Source organism: Photinus pyralis, unplaced genomic scaffold (genome assembly GCF_008802855.1).
Source record: "Photinus pyralis isolate 1611_PpyrPB1 unplaced genomic scaffold, Ppyr1.3 Ppyr1.4_unclustered_Scaffold1898, whole genome shotgun sequence".
NCBI classification, from domain to species: domain Eukaryota; kingdom Metazoa; phylum Arthropoda; class Insecta; order Coleoptera; family Lampyridae; genus Photinus; species Photinus pyralis.
The window spans coordinates 1,331-19,465 of NW_022171099.1; the positions used below are offsets into that span (position 1 = coordinate 1,331).

Sequence of the window (18,135 nt, forward strand, 5' to 3'; positions counted from 1 at the left end):
GAAGAAAATGACGAATTTACTGTAGACTTGGAAGACATTATCGCCATTTTACCAGAACCAACTGTTGATACTAGCAAGGACATAGTGCAATACGTGTTTAAAAAAGTCGTAGATGTCAAAGAGATTTAATTTAGATTATGTTTTAAAGCGTTATAAATGAGTTTACTTTTATTTTATGTATTATACTTCCAAAGATTTGATTTAATAAACATTTGTTTGCATCATGGTCAATTTCGCCCCTATGAACAATTTCCCCCCTAAACACAAAAATTGAAATAACTTTTTAACCAGTGCATGAACTTCAGTCGGGGTTAAATTGTTCACCTTTAAATGCAATTCCCCATGTATCTACGTTAACATCGCGATACTGATCAAAGTGACCCCAAACCATGTATGAAGTTGATCATTGCATTTATTGCCATTATTTACCAAACAAAAAGCGTTTTTTGTTCTTCTATTGATTGAAATATTATCCTAACACGAGTGGGCTATGATATAAATAAAGAAACAGTAAACAAAGTATTGTCGTAAATAAATACAGCGGCTTAAAGCTTTCAACTGATCAATTTAACCCCATTCCACGGTACATGTAAACAGTACGCACTCTTTCGATTTATTGAACGATAAATTGGACAATCAGATCGTTACGATTTATCAAAGCCAAGATCGTAGCGTCTAAACCGCGCTTTAGTCACTGCTGTGATCATACTGGTCCGTTGAAAGCGAAACCTCGTTAAATTAACTTACGGCGACATACAATAGGTGGCAGACCTGTTCTATGTTGGCTTGGTTTGACAGGTAACTGTATTCTCTGGTGACCGGAATTACCCATCTGACTGGGATTCCCCCACATCAGTGTTGCCAACCGTGCTATAATTGTAGTATTTGTACCATTAATGAGAATGCTTGTCCTATGTACTTTTTCAATAGATATACTATGCAAATTGTACCATAATTATGAGTAAGTACGTAAAAACTGTTTTCTTGGATCAAATAATCAAATAAACGTAAAGAATATAATTTCTGCACTACTAGATGGCGTAGGGAGCTATAATACACAGTCCTTCATATACTTTGGTCTGTGGTCTGTGGTTCTGTGGTCTGTGGTTAAATATACGCGCAGATCGCAGAATCACGTCATCACGTGTGTTTTGTTTACTTACGTATGCCATCGCCCATCTTGCGACTTGCTTTTATGCTTTGTGTGTAAATTGTGGACATTGTGAAATCTTGGTTTTGTTTGTTAACGCTGTCCACAATTTCTCTATAAACGTGCATATTTAACGCAGTTACAAGGTACGTAAATGTAGATGTTAGCATTTCAACTATGAAATACGTTCCCTTTGAATATTATTAAATGACATTTCTTTCTAGAAAATGGACCATAAAGACAAAGAAAGTGAGGATGAGGATGTAACTCCCCCAAAGAAAAAGAAATATACAAAAAGAGTGCAAAAATATCGCTCGATGTGGGAAAAAACGTTGAAATGGCTAACTCCAGAGGAGGATAATACAAAAGCTTTTTGTAAAGTGTGCAATGTATCGCTTAAAGCAGAGTTGCATGTTTTAAAACTACATGATGCTTGCCAACGTCACAAACAAAATTTGAGTGCTAAGAAAGCACAACCGTTCATCGAAAAGTTCACATTGCCTATCCCTACGATCATAAGAAACGACGTCAAAGTTGCAGAAATCAAACTGGCTGGATTTTTCGCGGAGCATAATGTACCTTTTACATTGGTTGATCACCTTGTACCCCTACTCAAAGAAATTGCACCAGATTCGAGAACTCTATCTGACATGCAACTTGGAAGAACGAAGTTGACAGCCCTAGTGAAAAACGTAATCGGTTTGGAGCATAAAAATGATTTAATACAAACATTAAAAATGTCAAAATTTAGTATTTTAACAGATGAATCCACAGACATATCGTGTCAAAAGACTGCATGTATTGTAGTAAGATATTATGACCAAGGGTGCTCTAGAATTAGAAGTAGTTTTTGGGAGCTAATTCAATTGTTTGGTGATAGTGCAGATCAAGGTACTGTCGATACGAGCGTAACAGGTGAACGTTTATATAACGTAATTGTCAATTCATTTGAAAAACACAACATACCTTTAAGTAATGTGGTTGGTTTTGCTTCTGATGGCTGTAATGTTATGATGGGTAAAAATAATAGTGTTGCCTCAAGGTTTATAGACAATTTTCCAGGAATTGTCATCGTTAAATGTATTTGCCATTCAGCGCATCTTTGTGATAGTGAAGCATGTAAACAATTACCACGCCATTGTGAAGACCTGAGTAGAAATATATATAATCATTTCAAATATAGCTCCAAACGACAACATGACTTTAGGCAGTTCCAATCATTTTTAAATTTAGAAATTCACAAATTGTTACATCCATCACAAACCAGGTGGCTTAGTTTAAATGAGGTAGTTGGTAGAATAATAGAACAGTGGGATGCTCTTAAACTATATTTCACAAATACTTGGTTGTCTGATAGACTTGTTGCCACAGAACAAATATTTAATGCTTTAAACGATCCATTTATGAAACTTTATTACTTATTTTTATTATGGATATTACCTAAATTTACAGAATTTAATAAATATTTTCAATCAGCAAGAGTTGTAATTACCGAATTACATACTAAAATAGTCTCTTTATATTGTGACATATTAATGTGCTACATGGATCGTGTTTATGTTCAAACAACTCCTGTAGAAAGCATAAATCCCAATGATAGCTCTAAGTTTATTTCTGTAAATAATATGTACTTAGGTGTAAATGTTTTAAACCATTTAAATGATACAGACGTCAAAAGTAGTCCACAGCTGGAGCAAGATTTTCGTCTACGCTGTAGACAATTTTTGATTACTGCTTGTGAGCAAATTAAAAAAAGATTTGATTTCAGAGATGGAATTTTAAAATTTCTCACTGCATTATCGCCCGAAAATGCATTATCAAATAGTTTTAGAAGTCACTATCCTAGCTTGCAACCGTTGTATGCAGTTAGTAAGAGATTTTTACCAAATAATGTAAATATGATTCAAGCAATAGATGACGAATGGCGTAAATTACCAATGTTAACAGATGATGGTATAAGGAAGGAACAGATAATTGATACATTTTGGGGAAAACTTGCATCATACAAAAATGTGTTGGGCGAATATGAATACAGAAATTTGGCGTTATTTGCTATATCATTATTATGTATACCTCATGCTAATGCTGATTGTGAAAGAATTTTCAGTAAAGTGAACTTAATTAAAACTAAACCCAGGAATAAGTTGGCAACAAGAACTGTCAATGGTGCTCTATTGGCATCGCAATGTATAGCAAACAGTGAATCATGTCTAAAATTTCAACCTACTACCGCTATGGTAAAGTCATGTAATTCCCAAATGTATGACCATAAAAATTTTAAGGAGGAAGAAAATTTAGAGGAAGAGGGAGATGGCGATTTTATTTTCTCCAACTAATTTGTTTATTTTGCTCATTAATAAACTTTAATCTTTGTGTCTAGGTCTAGATTGTAATGTTCTGTAAAGTAAAAATGTATTTCTTAATAAAACAAGTTTATGTTGCGTACTATTTTTTGGGTTTACTGTACTACAATTTTACTTCAATTGTACTCGTAAAATTGTCCCAGGGTTGGCAACTCTGCCCCACATTCCCCTACCACCTGTAAATGTAGATGGCATGTCAGAAGTGGCGGACATGATGGTTGTTGTCGAAAGTAACTTGTGGGAGAATTTGGTTTTCATTTCAATGCTTTCTTCAATATAGCTTTCGGCAACAGTTGAAGACTTCCATCCACCCAATCGTTTTAATGTAGGTAGTGAGATCAGCACCATTACCCGCCAGTATGGTCGCCGACGATCTCCGCAAAGCATGTCCTCCTGTGTAGCTTCCCGGATCGGGTTTCTGAAGGTATTCAGCTAGTTTTCGTGGGATACTTCCAACAGGGTTATTTACGCATTTTCCTTTTCTATATGCTACAAAAACCTACTGTTTGAGAGGGAGGTTGACTTAATTTGCTTATCTTATGCATTATTTGAAGTTTCTATAAGTTGTAGATAATTGTGTGTCTAAATTGAGAGGGTGTGTTGTAGTTATGCTATATATATATATATATACTATATATATATATAATATATATATATATATATTATATAATATATATATATAATATGAGAGTTGGCTCGCTAATCCGGCAAAACCAGGGGTAAACCGGAATGGCTCCCTTCAATTGGTTAAAAGAACAGATCGCCGGGGTCATGTGCGGAGATATAAAAGGTTCACTGATCGTAGTCTGTTTATTTATTTCTCACAAATCGGGTGGTATGTCGTAATCGGGAAGGGTCGTAATTGGGTAGTTTTCTAAATACAAAAAGTCGAAATCAGCACATGCCGTAGATGAATGCATCACTTAACTTAAGTACCTACATAAATTACAAACTACTATGAACTTACCTAAATACAAAAAGTCGAACTCCACAAGTTATCTTAATTATTAAAATTAAGCTCGCTATGCTGGACTATGCTCGGCTTATCCCATATAGTCCTGAAATTTTTTTGTGTGAAATTAACAAAAAATTTTGTGTAATTGTATTGATTGTGATCTAAAAGGAAAGGAAAAATTGTTAAAAAAAATTTTTTATTTTCCGATTAGACAAAATTCACTGTCCTTTTTAAAAGGACAGTAGGCGTATACGGTATGATGATATAATGAAACAAGAAGACAATTCAAAGCCTAAATAAATAATAAGTAAGTGTACTGTAAAATTGTTTTTATCACAAATATTAGGATTTGGTGTGATAGTCATAAAAGCAGTCCTTTGGGTGAAGAGCTACGTTGCACTTAACACACATAAAGTTGGCCTTTTTGTGGCATACGGTGCATCTTGTTTGATTTTCTTTATATTTGATGAGATGGCCTGCTCCGTCATATCGGGAAAATTCATGGAGATTTTTGGATGTTTTTGAATGTCCCCTTTTGGTTGTTCTACTGAAAGTTTCCAATAGTTCCGTTGTAACAGATCGTCGAAATGCCAACTGATCTAATTTTCCACCATTTTTTTTGTGCAGGTACCACGAATTTTGTACACTCATATCAATAGTATGGCAAAACAGAGAGAAGTACCATTTCTTCCCGCGAATTGAAATTCGGTATTGGCCGATGTTTTTATCACTTCGATCAACTCCTCCCATATTAGCGTTGTAATGTTTCACAATATTTGGCTGATCAACATAAATATGTTTTTTGTGTGATTGTGAAAACCGTTTCGCTCTTTCTAAGCATGTCCTCCTGTGTAGCTTCCCGGATCGGGTTTCTTAAAGTATTCAGCTACTTTTCGTGGGATACTTCCAACAGGGTTATTTACGCATTTTCCTGTTCTATATGCTACAAAAACCTACTGTTTGAGAGGGAGGTTGACTTAATTTGCTTATCTTATGTATTATTTGAAGTTTCTATAAGTTGTAGATAATTCTGTGTCTAAATTGAGAGGGTGTGTTCTATGGAATCCCGGCGATTGTTGCCAAAGTTTTTGATTGCCGAGAAGGTGTTGAATGAGCAACCGATAATCTCTTCAAAGGTGAAGTTGGGTCAATCACCGCCAGTCAGTAAGAAAAACACGCTGCTTTTGTCTCGGATGATTTCGACAGCTGCTCGTTTTGTAATGAATGCCCGTTGGATGTCATCATAATGGTCGGACGTGGTTGCGATGTACTTGGTGGTCAAAACTAGAATGGTTTGCCGCTGTTTTCTTGGCCACTAATAAACTGGCCCTGTGGGGCCGGCGAAAGAATTTCCACAGGGAAAGATAGTGAAGTGGAAGGACCACTTATTTCATTATCATTGACTTTATCAGTTTCTAAAGTAGACTCTTGTGGGGCCTCGCTGACTTGTAATTCTTCATTTGAAATTGGAACTACAGTTTCTGGAGGCGTTGTTTCAAGAAAACGGTGAAAGTCTTCATTTGGCAAAGGTATGTTAGTGGTTTCTGCAGGCTCATACATGTGGTCAGGAAATATATGTGGATTTAGTGGCCAGAGACCGGTATTTTTAAAGCCGTTGCAAGCATTCTGAACTGTTGCAGTTTCCCCATAAGCGTGATTGAATAATGAGCCGATTTGTAAGTGTGTAACGACGCGACCTGGATGCGACTTCAGCCACTTCGAAATTTCTTGGTTAAAGTAGGTTTTTAAGGGTCCGTAAAACCAAACATCTAGTGGCTGCATGCGGTGCGTACAGTGCGGTGGTAGGCATAAAATATCAATCCCATTTTCTTTTGCATAGTTTAAAACTTGAAACCCCTTGTGACTGCCATGCCCATCGACGATCAGCAGAACCTTATCTTCAACACTTGCTTTGACGTAGCTCTGAAAATGTTACAACCATTTTACAAATACGTCCGTAGTCATCCAGCCTGATTCCTGTGCGACTCCCGGCGTGCCAGTTGGTGCTTCGTCCACAAGCTCTTGTTTCATATTTTTTCTCAGAAATATCATACATGGGGGTATGTATGAGCCAGCTGCATTAAAACAACAAACAACCGTAACATTCGATCCACGCTCAGCACTAGTCAAACAACCCACTTGCTTTCTACCAGTGGTGGCTAGAATTTTTGGAGGCCTTTGAACCGTCGAAAGACCTGACTCATCCACATTGTAAATCCTGTTTGGTGCATATTTATGACAAGCTAGTAGCCCATCATATGTGTTAAAAAATTTTTCGACCTGCGGTCTGTTAAAGGCTTGCGCTCTCGCCGCTGAAGTGGCTTCTGGTTTGCGCAAGGAAATATCTCTATTTCGTTTAAGAAATCCATTTAACCATTCCTGTCCAGCTTTTTGCTTGTCTATATTAAATTTATGTGCAAATCCGTTTTTGTTTGCTAACTGGAACGCAAGTTCTTGAACTTCTTTACTAGTCAACCCAAAAAGACCGAGTTTCCAGGAACTTCAAATGCTCAACGAACTGCCGTTCAATGTCAGGTGGGAAGGTTACTGTGAATCTTCCTTTGGTGTTACGTTTTATTCTTGTTTAACCCATGCCTTCGGAGAGTAGCTTGAGGAACACCATAGGTTTTGGCGGCTAATAGCCAGCCCATTCGTTTTTCCCGAACAGCTTCAATTGCTTTTTGCATTGACTCCTGACTCCAAGATTGTCTGTTGGTTGTGCGTTTATAATTTCGTGGCATTATCAATATCTGCACAAAAAATGGGCATCATTACATTTCACACCACTAGTAAAATTTAATAGTAGGGGAGCTAGCACGAAATCCACTGAACGAGAATGATCAAAATTTTAACCGATGGAGTTCCATTTTGCCCTATCAGAGTATGCTAAAATCGATCGTCTGCCGCCTCAGGTCATATGACTTAAGGCGCTGCGGGTACTTCTTGCGGTACCAATTCTGAAAGGTTGTTTTTCGAGAAAATAAGTTATACACCAAATGAAAACGTTGATAATAGCTCTTAAAAAAATATTTAAAAAAATCGCGCACATTTGATAACTCCGTAAAAAAACAATTCTTAGTCGGTTTTTCACGAACTTTCTACGGATATAACTAGGTTACCGTTGGAAGAATGAAGCTGATTTTTTTTACAGACTAATGATAGGTACAGCCAATGACTATGAGAGTGTTTCTTTTTTAAATTTTTTCTCTAATTATAAGATATCTTATAATGTTAAGATAATAAGATAATCTTGTAATTAGAGAAAAAATTTAAAAACGAAACACCGTTAAGTCATTAGTAGTACCTATCATCAGTCTGTAAAAAAAATCAGCTTCATTCGTCCAACCGTAACCTAGTTATGTTCGTAGAAAGTTCGTGAAAAACCGACTAAGAATTGTTTTTTTACGGAGTTATTTAATGCGCGCGATTTTTTAAAATATTTTTTAAGAGCTATTATCAACGTTTTCATTTGGTATATAACTTATTTTTTCGAAAAACAACCTTTCAGAATTGGTACCGCAAGAAGTACCCGCAGCGCCTTAAGTCGTATGACCTGAGGCGGCAGACGATCGATTTTAGCATACTCTGATAGGGCAAGATGGAACACCATCGGTTAAAATTTTGATCATTCTCGTTCAGTGGATTTCGTGTTAGCTCCCCTACTATAATGAATGGACAAAATGACATAGTGTGTTTTGTGCGCAGTGTAGTATGTCATTATACCCGCACACCAGTCTCGGCAAATAAATTTAAAAAACGAAGGTCATGATGGTCGAATTTGTTAAATCGCTTAATGAATATTCTAGCTCATGCATTAGTGATTTTGGCTAATTACAGCTTTGTAATTATAAAGTTCAAAAACTCACCAAATATCCAGGGAAAAACACACGGACAGAAAACTTTTGTTAGCCGGGAACACCTTTACCTCAACTGCACCGTACTTAACTAAGTGGTGTCCACTACGTTTTCACAGTTTGGTATATTATGCATGTAGATGTCGCTACTACACTGGTTGTTGCGGAGCAGACCGCCAATTTTGAAATAAATGCAGTGTGTCATTTTACGCGTGTATGTCATTTTGTCCATACTTCCCCTACGCACTTACCAGATCAGTAAGGAAAACACTGTTAACTCGACGACGAGACGACTTACACTTGACTAATTAGTAGCAGTTTTTGTGAAGGGAATGCTTCAGAGAAATTGGCGGTACATTCAAATATGTCTAGGAAACTAGAACTAAGAAAGTTGTTGAACGAAAATTTTCATGTGAGCCCTCTTCATCTTGTTATATAGAAAATAACTCGAAATTGTCGATAATTGGGACAGTGTCGATAATTGGGACATTTACCTTAGGGCGGCCGTACACGGACTGCTCGAGCAGTTAGCGGCTGAGCGACGTACACGGACCGCTCGAGCGGTCGGCGTCGACTGCTCGAGCGGTCGGTTGTTGGCTGCTCGAGCTACGCTACCAACCGCTCGAGCAGTTGATTTACCACAGTCGAGTCAATGGATTCTGGCGAGGAAGCACTGCTTCTGCTCAAGCGGAGACGACGACGGCGGCGACGTCAAAAGAGAAAATTTTGGGTTCATCCAATTTTGGAATTAAGAGAACAACATGGACAATTCCATCATTTGTTTATGGACCTTAGAAGTGATGAAGAAAAATTTTTCAACTATTTTAGAATGTCAATCACTTCGTTTGATGAATTGAATAATATACTAAAATCTAAAATTAAACGTGAAGACACAATTATGAGGAGAAGTATCCAACCAGAAGAAAGACTAGCAGTAACATTGAGGTTTGAAAAATATATACCTAGTAATTATTTAAATTTTTATTCATTAAAAATATTGGAAATGACATCATCGGACAATACTGAAGATGATGAAAGGTCTTCAAATTGAGAATTTTGGTCATCAGCCACTGATGTAGAGGGGCCAGACGCTGATCTAGAGGGGCCAGGCACTGATGTAGAGGTTGAGGGGCCTGTATTATAACCCCATTGTCCTCGGTAATCATTAAACGATGAATATTGTGATGAATATCCCCTGTCACCATAACTCGAAGGATATGTGTGATTTGTCATCCCTTTAAGGTATTTCATTACGTTAAGTATTTCTGTCTTAGCATCTAATTTATACTGCTCATTCATTTTTTTGAATTCGCTTACTAATGATAATAAAAACAATTTATCTTCATCTTCATTATCAATGCGCGAATTCTGCGATTTTTCATCGAAGCGTTTGGATAATTTTTCAATTAAGACGTTCTCATCTGTGATTGTAGTAGTTAATTTTCCTTTGTTTCTTTCTTTATTTTATTTTGACGATTTTCGCTTTTTTCGGACGTAATTTCAGCGTGCTCACTTTCTTGTAAACTGTTTGTTTTGTCGGGTCTATCTTCTATTATTGCCTTTAAAAAAGACATCTGCTGATAATATGCATATGGCCGAATGTTGAGGGCTGCTGAACCACTCTTTGGTTTAATTTTTTTAGCATATCTGGTGTACCCATCTCTTAATGTTTTCCATTTTTTCTGTATTAACATGGCTGTAACAACAAAAAAATATTTATTAGTATAATTGATTGATCTAAAAATATGTTTTTACAGGTATTTGGCAACTGGATGTACATTTATGGATTTGCAATATAGTTTTAGAATAGCATCAACAACAATAGGTAAGATAGTGAGATGTTTGCAGAAATATATGGATACATATGAAGGATATGTGTATGGAACAACTAACTGAAGATAAATGGAAAGACATAATAAATCGTTTCAAACAAACTGCTAAGTTTCCGAACTGCCTCGGTGCCGTTGATGGCAAACATATAAGAATAATACAACCCGCGCAAAGTGGATCGGCATATTATAACTGTAAAAATTATTTTTCGATAATACTTCTAGCAGTATGTGATAGTAATTATATGTGATCACTTTCAAGGATATAGGCTCATATGGAAGGCACGCTGACTCGGCTATTTCCGAAGAGAGTTGTCTATATAAAATGTTACGTGAAAAAAAGTTAAATATACCTCCACCTTCTACAATATCACAAAATGGACCTTTATTACCGAATGTGTTTATTGGGGATGAAGCGTTCAGCTTGCAGGAAAATTTAATGCGTCCATATGGTGGCAAGAATTTAGCAGAGAAAAAATTAATTTTTAACTATCGGTTATCACGTGCGAGGCGATATATTGAATGCACGTTTGGCATATTAGCTAATAAATGGCGGATCTTTCATAGACCACTTAACGTCAGTGTTGATTTCGCAGTGGATATAGTAAAATCATCATGTGTTCTTCACAACTACGTAAAACAACGAGATGGAAATAAATTAGAGGATACGTTTGAGGGTCTTCCTCATTCTATAATACATTCAACCCAGCAAGTTCGTCCAGGTGGACCTATGTTAACAACAATCCGTGAAGAATTTGCTAATTACTTTGTGAGCGAGGAAGGCAAACTAGATTGGCAATGGAATATGATATAAATCAATAAATATGTGTGTGACTTTATAATATGACATAAACAATAAATGTGCGTGTAAAATGACTGACTTTTTTACTTACCGACTTGATTTTTTTCTTGAACTGGTTTTTCATCAAAGTTCTCAATTACTTGGGCGCAAATAATTGCCCATGCATTGTTCTTCTTTATTTTGTCGCTGTGTTCCTTAAGTTTATAGTTCCAAATAAGTTCTTGCGTTTTAATTGCACTAATAAGCGCATCACTATCGCACACGCCCTCCATGTTCAAAGATCAGTTGACAAATGAGACGAGCGAGACAGACAGACGCCCCGAGGCCACAAGGGACGGGGGGGAGGGGGGAGATCGGAAAGCTGTCGACTGCACTGGCGGCTAGCGCCAAGGATTCCACTTTGGCTTTCACATTGCGCGCATGCGTACATACATTATTTTGCTTTTCAATTTCAACAGTTACCTTAACCCTAGCCTAATAGTTTTCCGTGGTTGTGTTTTGTACGATTTGGGTTTTTATTATATTTAAAAATGAACAGTACTAATATTTGCAAACTTTGCAACAAATTATTTGGCGAACGCTATAACTTGAGAGCGCATATAAAAAAATTTCATCCAGGTAAGAAACACCATTTCTTATCTATTCGAAACATAAGAAAACATGTAATTAACGTTGTAGATAAATTGGAAGAGTTAGCGCCCCTTAAGACTTTTAAAATTGGCGCGGTATGCAATGAGTGTGATAAAACATTCGTAAAATATTCCAGTTTGACTCAACATGTAAAAAAATATCATAACGGTAAGTCAGTAACAAAAATTAATGCAGTCAAAGTTCAAGAGTATTTTTTTATATCTTATTTTAGATAAATTATCTCAACTCACCAAGTCAAAGAAATACCTATTTGAATGTGAAAAGTGTCAAAAGCATTTTACACACTTTCGGCATTTTAAATATCATAAAAAAATACATGAGGAAAAAAAAACTAAGGGCCTAAGATGCATTTTGTGTAAACAAGAATCTGATGCAGAGTGTTTTACCAAACCTGATTTGTTTAAACATTTTAAAATAAGGCACGATGTTGATATAATAACTGAACAGCTATACTTTACCAGTTTGGAAGAATTTAAGACGTGGAAAAAGGAAAAAGAAAAGCAATCGAATGAATTATTTGTAAAACCATATGGAACAGACAAAAATAAAAAATTCACTACAACAAAATATAAATGCCACCGGTCTGGATTTTACAAAAGCAAGGGAAAACATTTACGACATTTAAAAACACAAGGCTCAAAAAAAATTAATGGATACTGCCCTGCAGAAATGTCTGTTACAGAAATTGATGCAAGATTTGAAGTTGAATATGTTAGTACGCATGTAGGGCACACCAGTGATTTAGGTCATCTAACTTTAAATGAAACAGAGCGGAATAAATTGGCTGTCCAAATTGCAGCTAAAATTCCATTCGAAACAATTTTAGATGAGGTTAGAGAATCCATTAATGGTACTTTGGAAAGATGTCATCTTTTAACAAAGAAAGATTTATATAATATAGAAAGAAGTTTAAACCTCAATAAAGAAGCTCGTAGACACTGCAATGACGCAATCAGTGTAGATGCCTGGGTACAAGAAATTAGAAGTACTGGATGTGTTTTATTCTACAAAGCTCAGGGAGAATGTTGCACTGACTATCCTCTACTAAACAATAACGATTTTGCATTGGTAATTATGAATCAAGGTCAGCATGAAATGTTGGATAGATATGGCGATGATTGTATCTGTATTGATGAAACGTTTGGGTTTTAACCTTATCACAATAATGGTATTGGATGACATGCGTGAGGGATTTCCATGTGCTTTTCTAATTTCAAATCGAGCTGATGAACATATGATGCGAATATTTTTTATGTCTGTTAAAGAAAGCTTGGGTAGATCCTTAAAATCAAGTGTTCTTATGACAGATATGGCTCCAGTTTTTTATAATGCCTGGATTGAAGTTATGGATTTGCCTGTTCACAGACTCTATTGCACATGGCATGTGGATAGAGCTTGGCGTAACAATTTATGCAAAATATGTTCAAAAGAAAAGCAGGTATGTTAACCGTAGGAAAGGGTATACAAAATCTAACTTTTTTTTTAAATTATCATGAGTATTAAGCATCTTGTTCTTTTTTTCATGCACGTTGGCTCGTTTTAGTACTACTTGTCACTATTTTCTTTTATTTTAGGTGGCCGTGTATAAAAAACTGCGCACCTTACTTCAGGAAACAGATAAAAATGCGTTTTCGGCGATGATTAGTAACTTTTTAAATAATTTATTAGAAGATCCGGACACTACAAATTTTGGTCAATATTTCCATAAGTACTATGCAAAAAATGTTGATTCGTGGGCTTATTGTTACCGTATACATTCTGGTATTAACACCAATATGCATATAGAGAACATGCACCGTAGCATTAAATATATTTATTTAAATGGGAAAGTTAATAAACGACTAGATCAAGCTATATATATTTTGATGAAATTCGTTAGGGACAAATTATTTAATCGTTTAATAATTTTAAACAAGGGAAAAATTTCCACAAAATTGAAAGACATAAGAGCAAGACATAAAACTAGTAATGCATTAAATGTTGATGTAGTAGTAGTCAATGAAACTGGTTGGATGGTACCATCATCATCCACACAAGATCTGTACCAAGTTGAGAAAAGGCAAAAACATTGCAATTGCAAGTTAATCTGTTCCTACTTCATAAGTATTCGTGCTCATGCTTAGACTCTTCAATTAAATGGAACATGTGTAAACACATACACCTTATATGCAAATTTTTGAAAACTCAAAATGTTCATGCCAATGAAAACCAGGATGAAATTATCCAATCTGTAGGTAAGTCTACCTAATGGTCAAAATTTTAAATTTGTTGGTGGCTAGTAAGAATTGATGCTGCATTGTCATTTGTCATTCGTTAAACGAAAGCGCATTTTTGGATTTTACTGCTTAACGAAGTTACCTTTTTTTCTAGATGACATGCCTCATTTAACAATTGACGAAAACTTTAACCCCCAAGAAGAAAATACAATCATCCAGGCACTCTCCAAATCAAAGAGAAATGGAAATGAGAAGTTTATAAGTGAGAGAGAGAAATTTAAGTTTGAATTGTTAGAAACTGTCAACGGCCTGGAGTGTTCTGAAGAGTTAGACATAGCAAGAAAAGCATTAGCTCCTCTTATCCCTACTTTAACAGCATTCAGGAATTTAAAAAACAAAGAAGTTTGCAAAGAAAATCAAAATATACCCCATAATAAAAAAATTCCCCAACAACGGCGGCTGTTTAAGACAAAAAAGAAATGTATACCTAAAAAAGACAAGACAGCCAAACCAGATAGTGAAGAAGTTAATAAAATTGCATTAAACATGTTACAATTTTGAATTAAATATCTTTATTATGTATTTAGAAATATTGAAACAATTATGTACTACCTATGTATGAACTACTTTATATTATTTGAATATTAATGCAATAAATAGTTTTTGTCGCGTGCTGGTTGTCGTATGTATCTACTATTTACTAAAAGGTTTCTATTTAGAATTCATTCTTGTATGCAACAAAAAAGTCTTTAGAAACCTTTTTTCTTGCAGGTACCGTTGTAAATTGAAAAAATGGAAAAAATAGGTACAGTTTTTTTAGTGTAAGCTGATCCTGTACAGCCATAAGTGTAATTACCGAGCATTTAACAATATCGCCAAGTCGAGGCATTTTGTATTCTTCCAAATCGAGAATTCAATGTTGAACAAATCAAAATGACAAAATGTCATAATGTAACGTGAATCTAAACATTATTGAAAATAGTTTACTTGATATTACGGCTTATCCTATTTTTTTGTCCACGACAGTGCCTATCGGATCAATTTAATTACCTATCCATTTTGAAAACTGTGTAATCTTTTAGCTATGGCAATGCAAGTTCGTAGTTCAAATATCTGCGCGAAAAGTTAGCGCCTGCGCACAATGTGAAAGCCAAAGTGGAATCCTTGGCGCTAGCCGCCAGTGTCGACTGCTCTAGCGCAGTCAACGGTCGCGACCGCTCGCGCGCGGTTGACGGCACGATGGAATTTCGTCATGCAGTTGACGGCAGCGAATGAATGACTATAGTTCACCGCGCGGTCGCGGCTTTAAGCAGTCGGTCTCAACTGCTTGAAGCAGTCCGTGTACGGCCGCCCTTACTTAACAGTGCGCAGGGGTTTTGTTAATTCGATTCGAATTTAAAATTCTCGCACATCGCCCGTGATGGTATTACAAGCATGTTACGCCGCTTATTATTCAGAAAGTTTACGTTCCGTTTGAATAAGGGTTATTTATGGCTTTATAGGTTATACGGTTATTATTTCCAATATCTCCGATGGTTGCAAGGATTGCGAAATCTGATGTGAATTTTTTACATGAAGCGCGCTTTCTAAAGTACATAGCTGCTGCAAAAACTGTTTTTCCAAAACCATCTGGACGGTGTTGCCAGATAATGTAAAATAAGAAATACTTACGTGGAGATTCCGCTCATGTCCAAAAATTAGAATTCTTCCGGGAACTGGTGCATTGTCAGCTAGTAAAAAATCTTCCCGAATCCCGGGCTGTGTAAACTTTATATTCGTCCGGTATTATTAAATCCTCTACTATTTCGGGTGCAGGAGGGATGATCCATGGCTTGCGTGGGCAACTTCCGATAATTCTCCAATGCAAGCAAAATTGATAACTTGTGCCGTTGTTTCCATGACTTCTCCGGCCCTCTCTTTTATTCTAAAAACTGCTGCCTGGACTTCAACTTTTGCCGCCGAACTGTCATGAGAATGGTCATTGACTTTTTTAACGACACTACCGTCTCCTTCAACTTCAAGAGTCACTAAAAGTACATTGATATATGTGTATATACTATAACCTCGTTTTCTAATTACAACATGACGCCTCTCATACAGATAACATTGATCGATTAATATTGGGCCATTTAGATAAAATTAAGTAAGATTCTACTGACCATTTTGCTGCCATGATGGCATGTGATTAAAAAAACTTATTGACAAGAAAAGGTTGCAGTTAGAAATAGAAATTATGCGCAAAATCCAAAGGGAACTATATAATAACGATTATGATGTGTTTTGGCCAAGTTTTATTTTGTGTAATATTGTTTACTTTAAATTTAGATACTAGGAATTTATATGTTTGCATTGGTTTAAACAGTAAATTACAATATTTTTAACATAATCTTTCACTTATAAATGTGCCATTGCCATTCAACACCACCATCCTTAACCAATTAATTGGTAGCTATCCATCTTATAACGACTCAAAACGGGGTGAAATTGACTAAGTGGAAATTATAAAAGCACTAAACCTTCCCCATACTTCATTTAATTGTTTCAGATTTTAAATTCAGACATTATGTGACAGCACAGCGACTATAGTTTCGACCCTGAGGTCATTATCAAGCTGAAAATTTATATAATTTAAATAATTTGAAACAATGACTAAACCTTAAGTGACCTACCTTCAGTTTGAAGGAACATATAAAAGTAGTTGAAAATTACATATTAATTGGTAACATTTGGTTGATAATATGCTGTAAAACATGTGTTAGAAGCGAGTCTAGAAAATAGTTCAACTTACGGGAAAAATTACTTATTCGAACATGGAAACAATTACAATTACAATATTAACAAATTTAAGGCTTTTTGCCCTCACATTTTATAAACAATTGTTAAATTAAAATTGAACGAGATGGACGCAGCCATCTTGACAAGCAAAGTGACATGTGCTGACTAAATACGGCAGGTTAAGTAACTAAAGGGAAGGGGCAAAAGCGGGAAACTTGAACAATTTAAAAAATTAAAAGGAAATAGGGCCGGATTGGTTATGGGACGAAAAAAGAAGAAAAGGAGAAAAGAATGTAACATAGCTTACATTAGGCTATTGTTTTTATAAAATATTTAAATTAAATGGGCCAAAATACCCTGTTTCTACTGAAGGTAGTCGTTGGGACTCACGGACTGAATAAACGCCCAAAAAGTAACAACCCTGATCTGCTGAAGGCAGAAAAAGGGCAAAATAAACTTAAACTAAAAAGAAGGGATATCTGACAAGCGTAACGGGGTCGGAAACTACTTGGTGAGAAAAAGCAAATTTTTATTTAAGTGAAGGATTTCATTAAGGGAGTGTTGAGGATTCGTCCTATAGTGGAGGTAAATCTCTTTCATTTCAAGAAAGTCCAATTTAAGACGACTTTTGTTACAAACATGCAAAATTTTGAAGTCCTCTTTAGAAAACGAGTGGCCTGAACTAAAGGATGTGGTGAGCGAAGGAAGAACTGGGATTAGGTTGAACAGAGCTTATGTTGTTATTCTTAATGGCAGTGATGTGTTCAGAGAACCGAATTTTAAAGGAACGACCAGTTTGTCCAATGTAACAAGCTGGGCAATCTGAACAAACCAATTTATAAACTCCAGACTTGGATAAAGGAGGTATTGGGTCTTTGGTTTTGACTAAGATAGAATTTAAGTTGTTCTTGACAGAGAAGGAAATGGAAACTTTGAGGGGACGGAAGAGACGGGCTATTATTTCTGATATGGGACCAATGTACGGTAAGGAGAAATATTTGGAAGGGGAATCAGGGGTCTGAGAGAGGGTGGTACGTCTGGATAGGAAGTCTTTCAACATCATCTTACGGTGTAAATTATTGATCAATTGGAACGGGTAATTGTTCGCACTAGCGATTTGAAAAATGATGTCTAGTTCTTTCAAGTAAAGAGGTTCGGAAAGGTCAAGGGAAAGGAGTCTGTGAAAGAAGAATCTGAAGGAAGCAAGTTTGTGTGAGAGAGGATGACTGGAGTGATATGGGATAACATGGTCAGTGGTGGTAGGTTTTCGATAGATGCCGATTTCCACCCTCGAAGTGCCTCTAGTCAATGACAGGTCCAAGAAATTAATAGACTTATTAGACTCAATTTCTAGAGTAAATTTGATATTGGGGTGAAGAGAATTTAATATTTCAAAGCACTGATTAAGCTCAGACCTGTCACCCCCAAAGACCACAAGAATGTCATCAACATATCTTTTGTAGAAACGGAAATGGGTTTTAATTTCACTAAATTGGAAAAGTGTGGATTCCAAGTGGTTCAGAAAAATTTCAGCTAACAA

The 18,135-nt window shown here is 36.0% G+C and overlaps 2 protein-coding genes across 2 annotated transcripts; one reads left to right on the plus strand and one right to left on the minus strand.

The window, feature by feature from the left end:
* The first annotated feature begins 1,054 nt into the window (after positions 1-1,054).
* On the plus strand, positions 1,055-3,525 carry LOC116181711. Its single transcript, XM_031502122.1, has 2 exons — positions 1,055-1,296; positions 1,375-3,525. Exon 2 carries the CDS (start codon positions 1,378-1,380, stop codon positions 3,484-3,486), a length of 2,109 nt encoding a protein of 702 aa, XP_031357982.1. The 5' UTR covers positions 1,055-1,296; positions 1,375-1,377; the 3' UTR covers positions 3,487-3,525.
* Positions 3,526-9,758: 6,233 nt separating this feature from the next.
* Positions 9,759-11,313, minus strand: LOC116181712. The gene is made up of 2 exons (XM_031502123.1): positions 11,045-11,313; positions 9,759-10,018 (listed from the first exon to the last, which is right to left on the minus strand). The coding sequence occupies exons 1-2, from the start codon at positions 11,223-11,225 to the stop codon at positions 9,759-9,761; spliced, it is 441 nt and encodes a 146-aa protein (XP_031357983.1). The 5' UTR covers positions 11,226-11,313.
* Between the last annotated feature and the right edge of the window lie 6,822 nt (positions 11,314-18,135).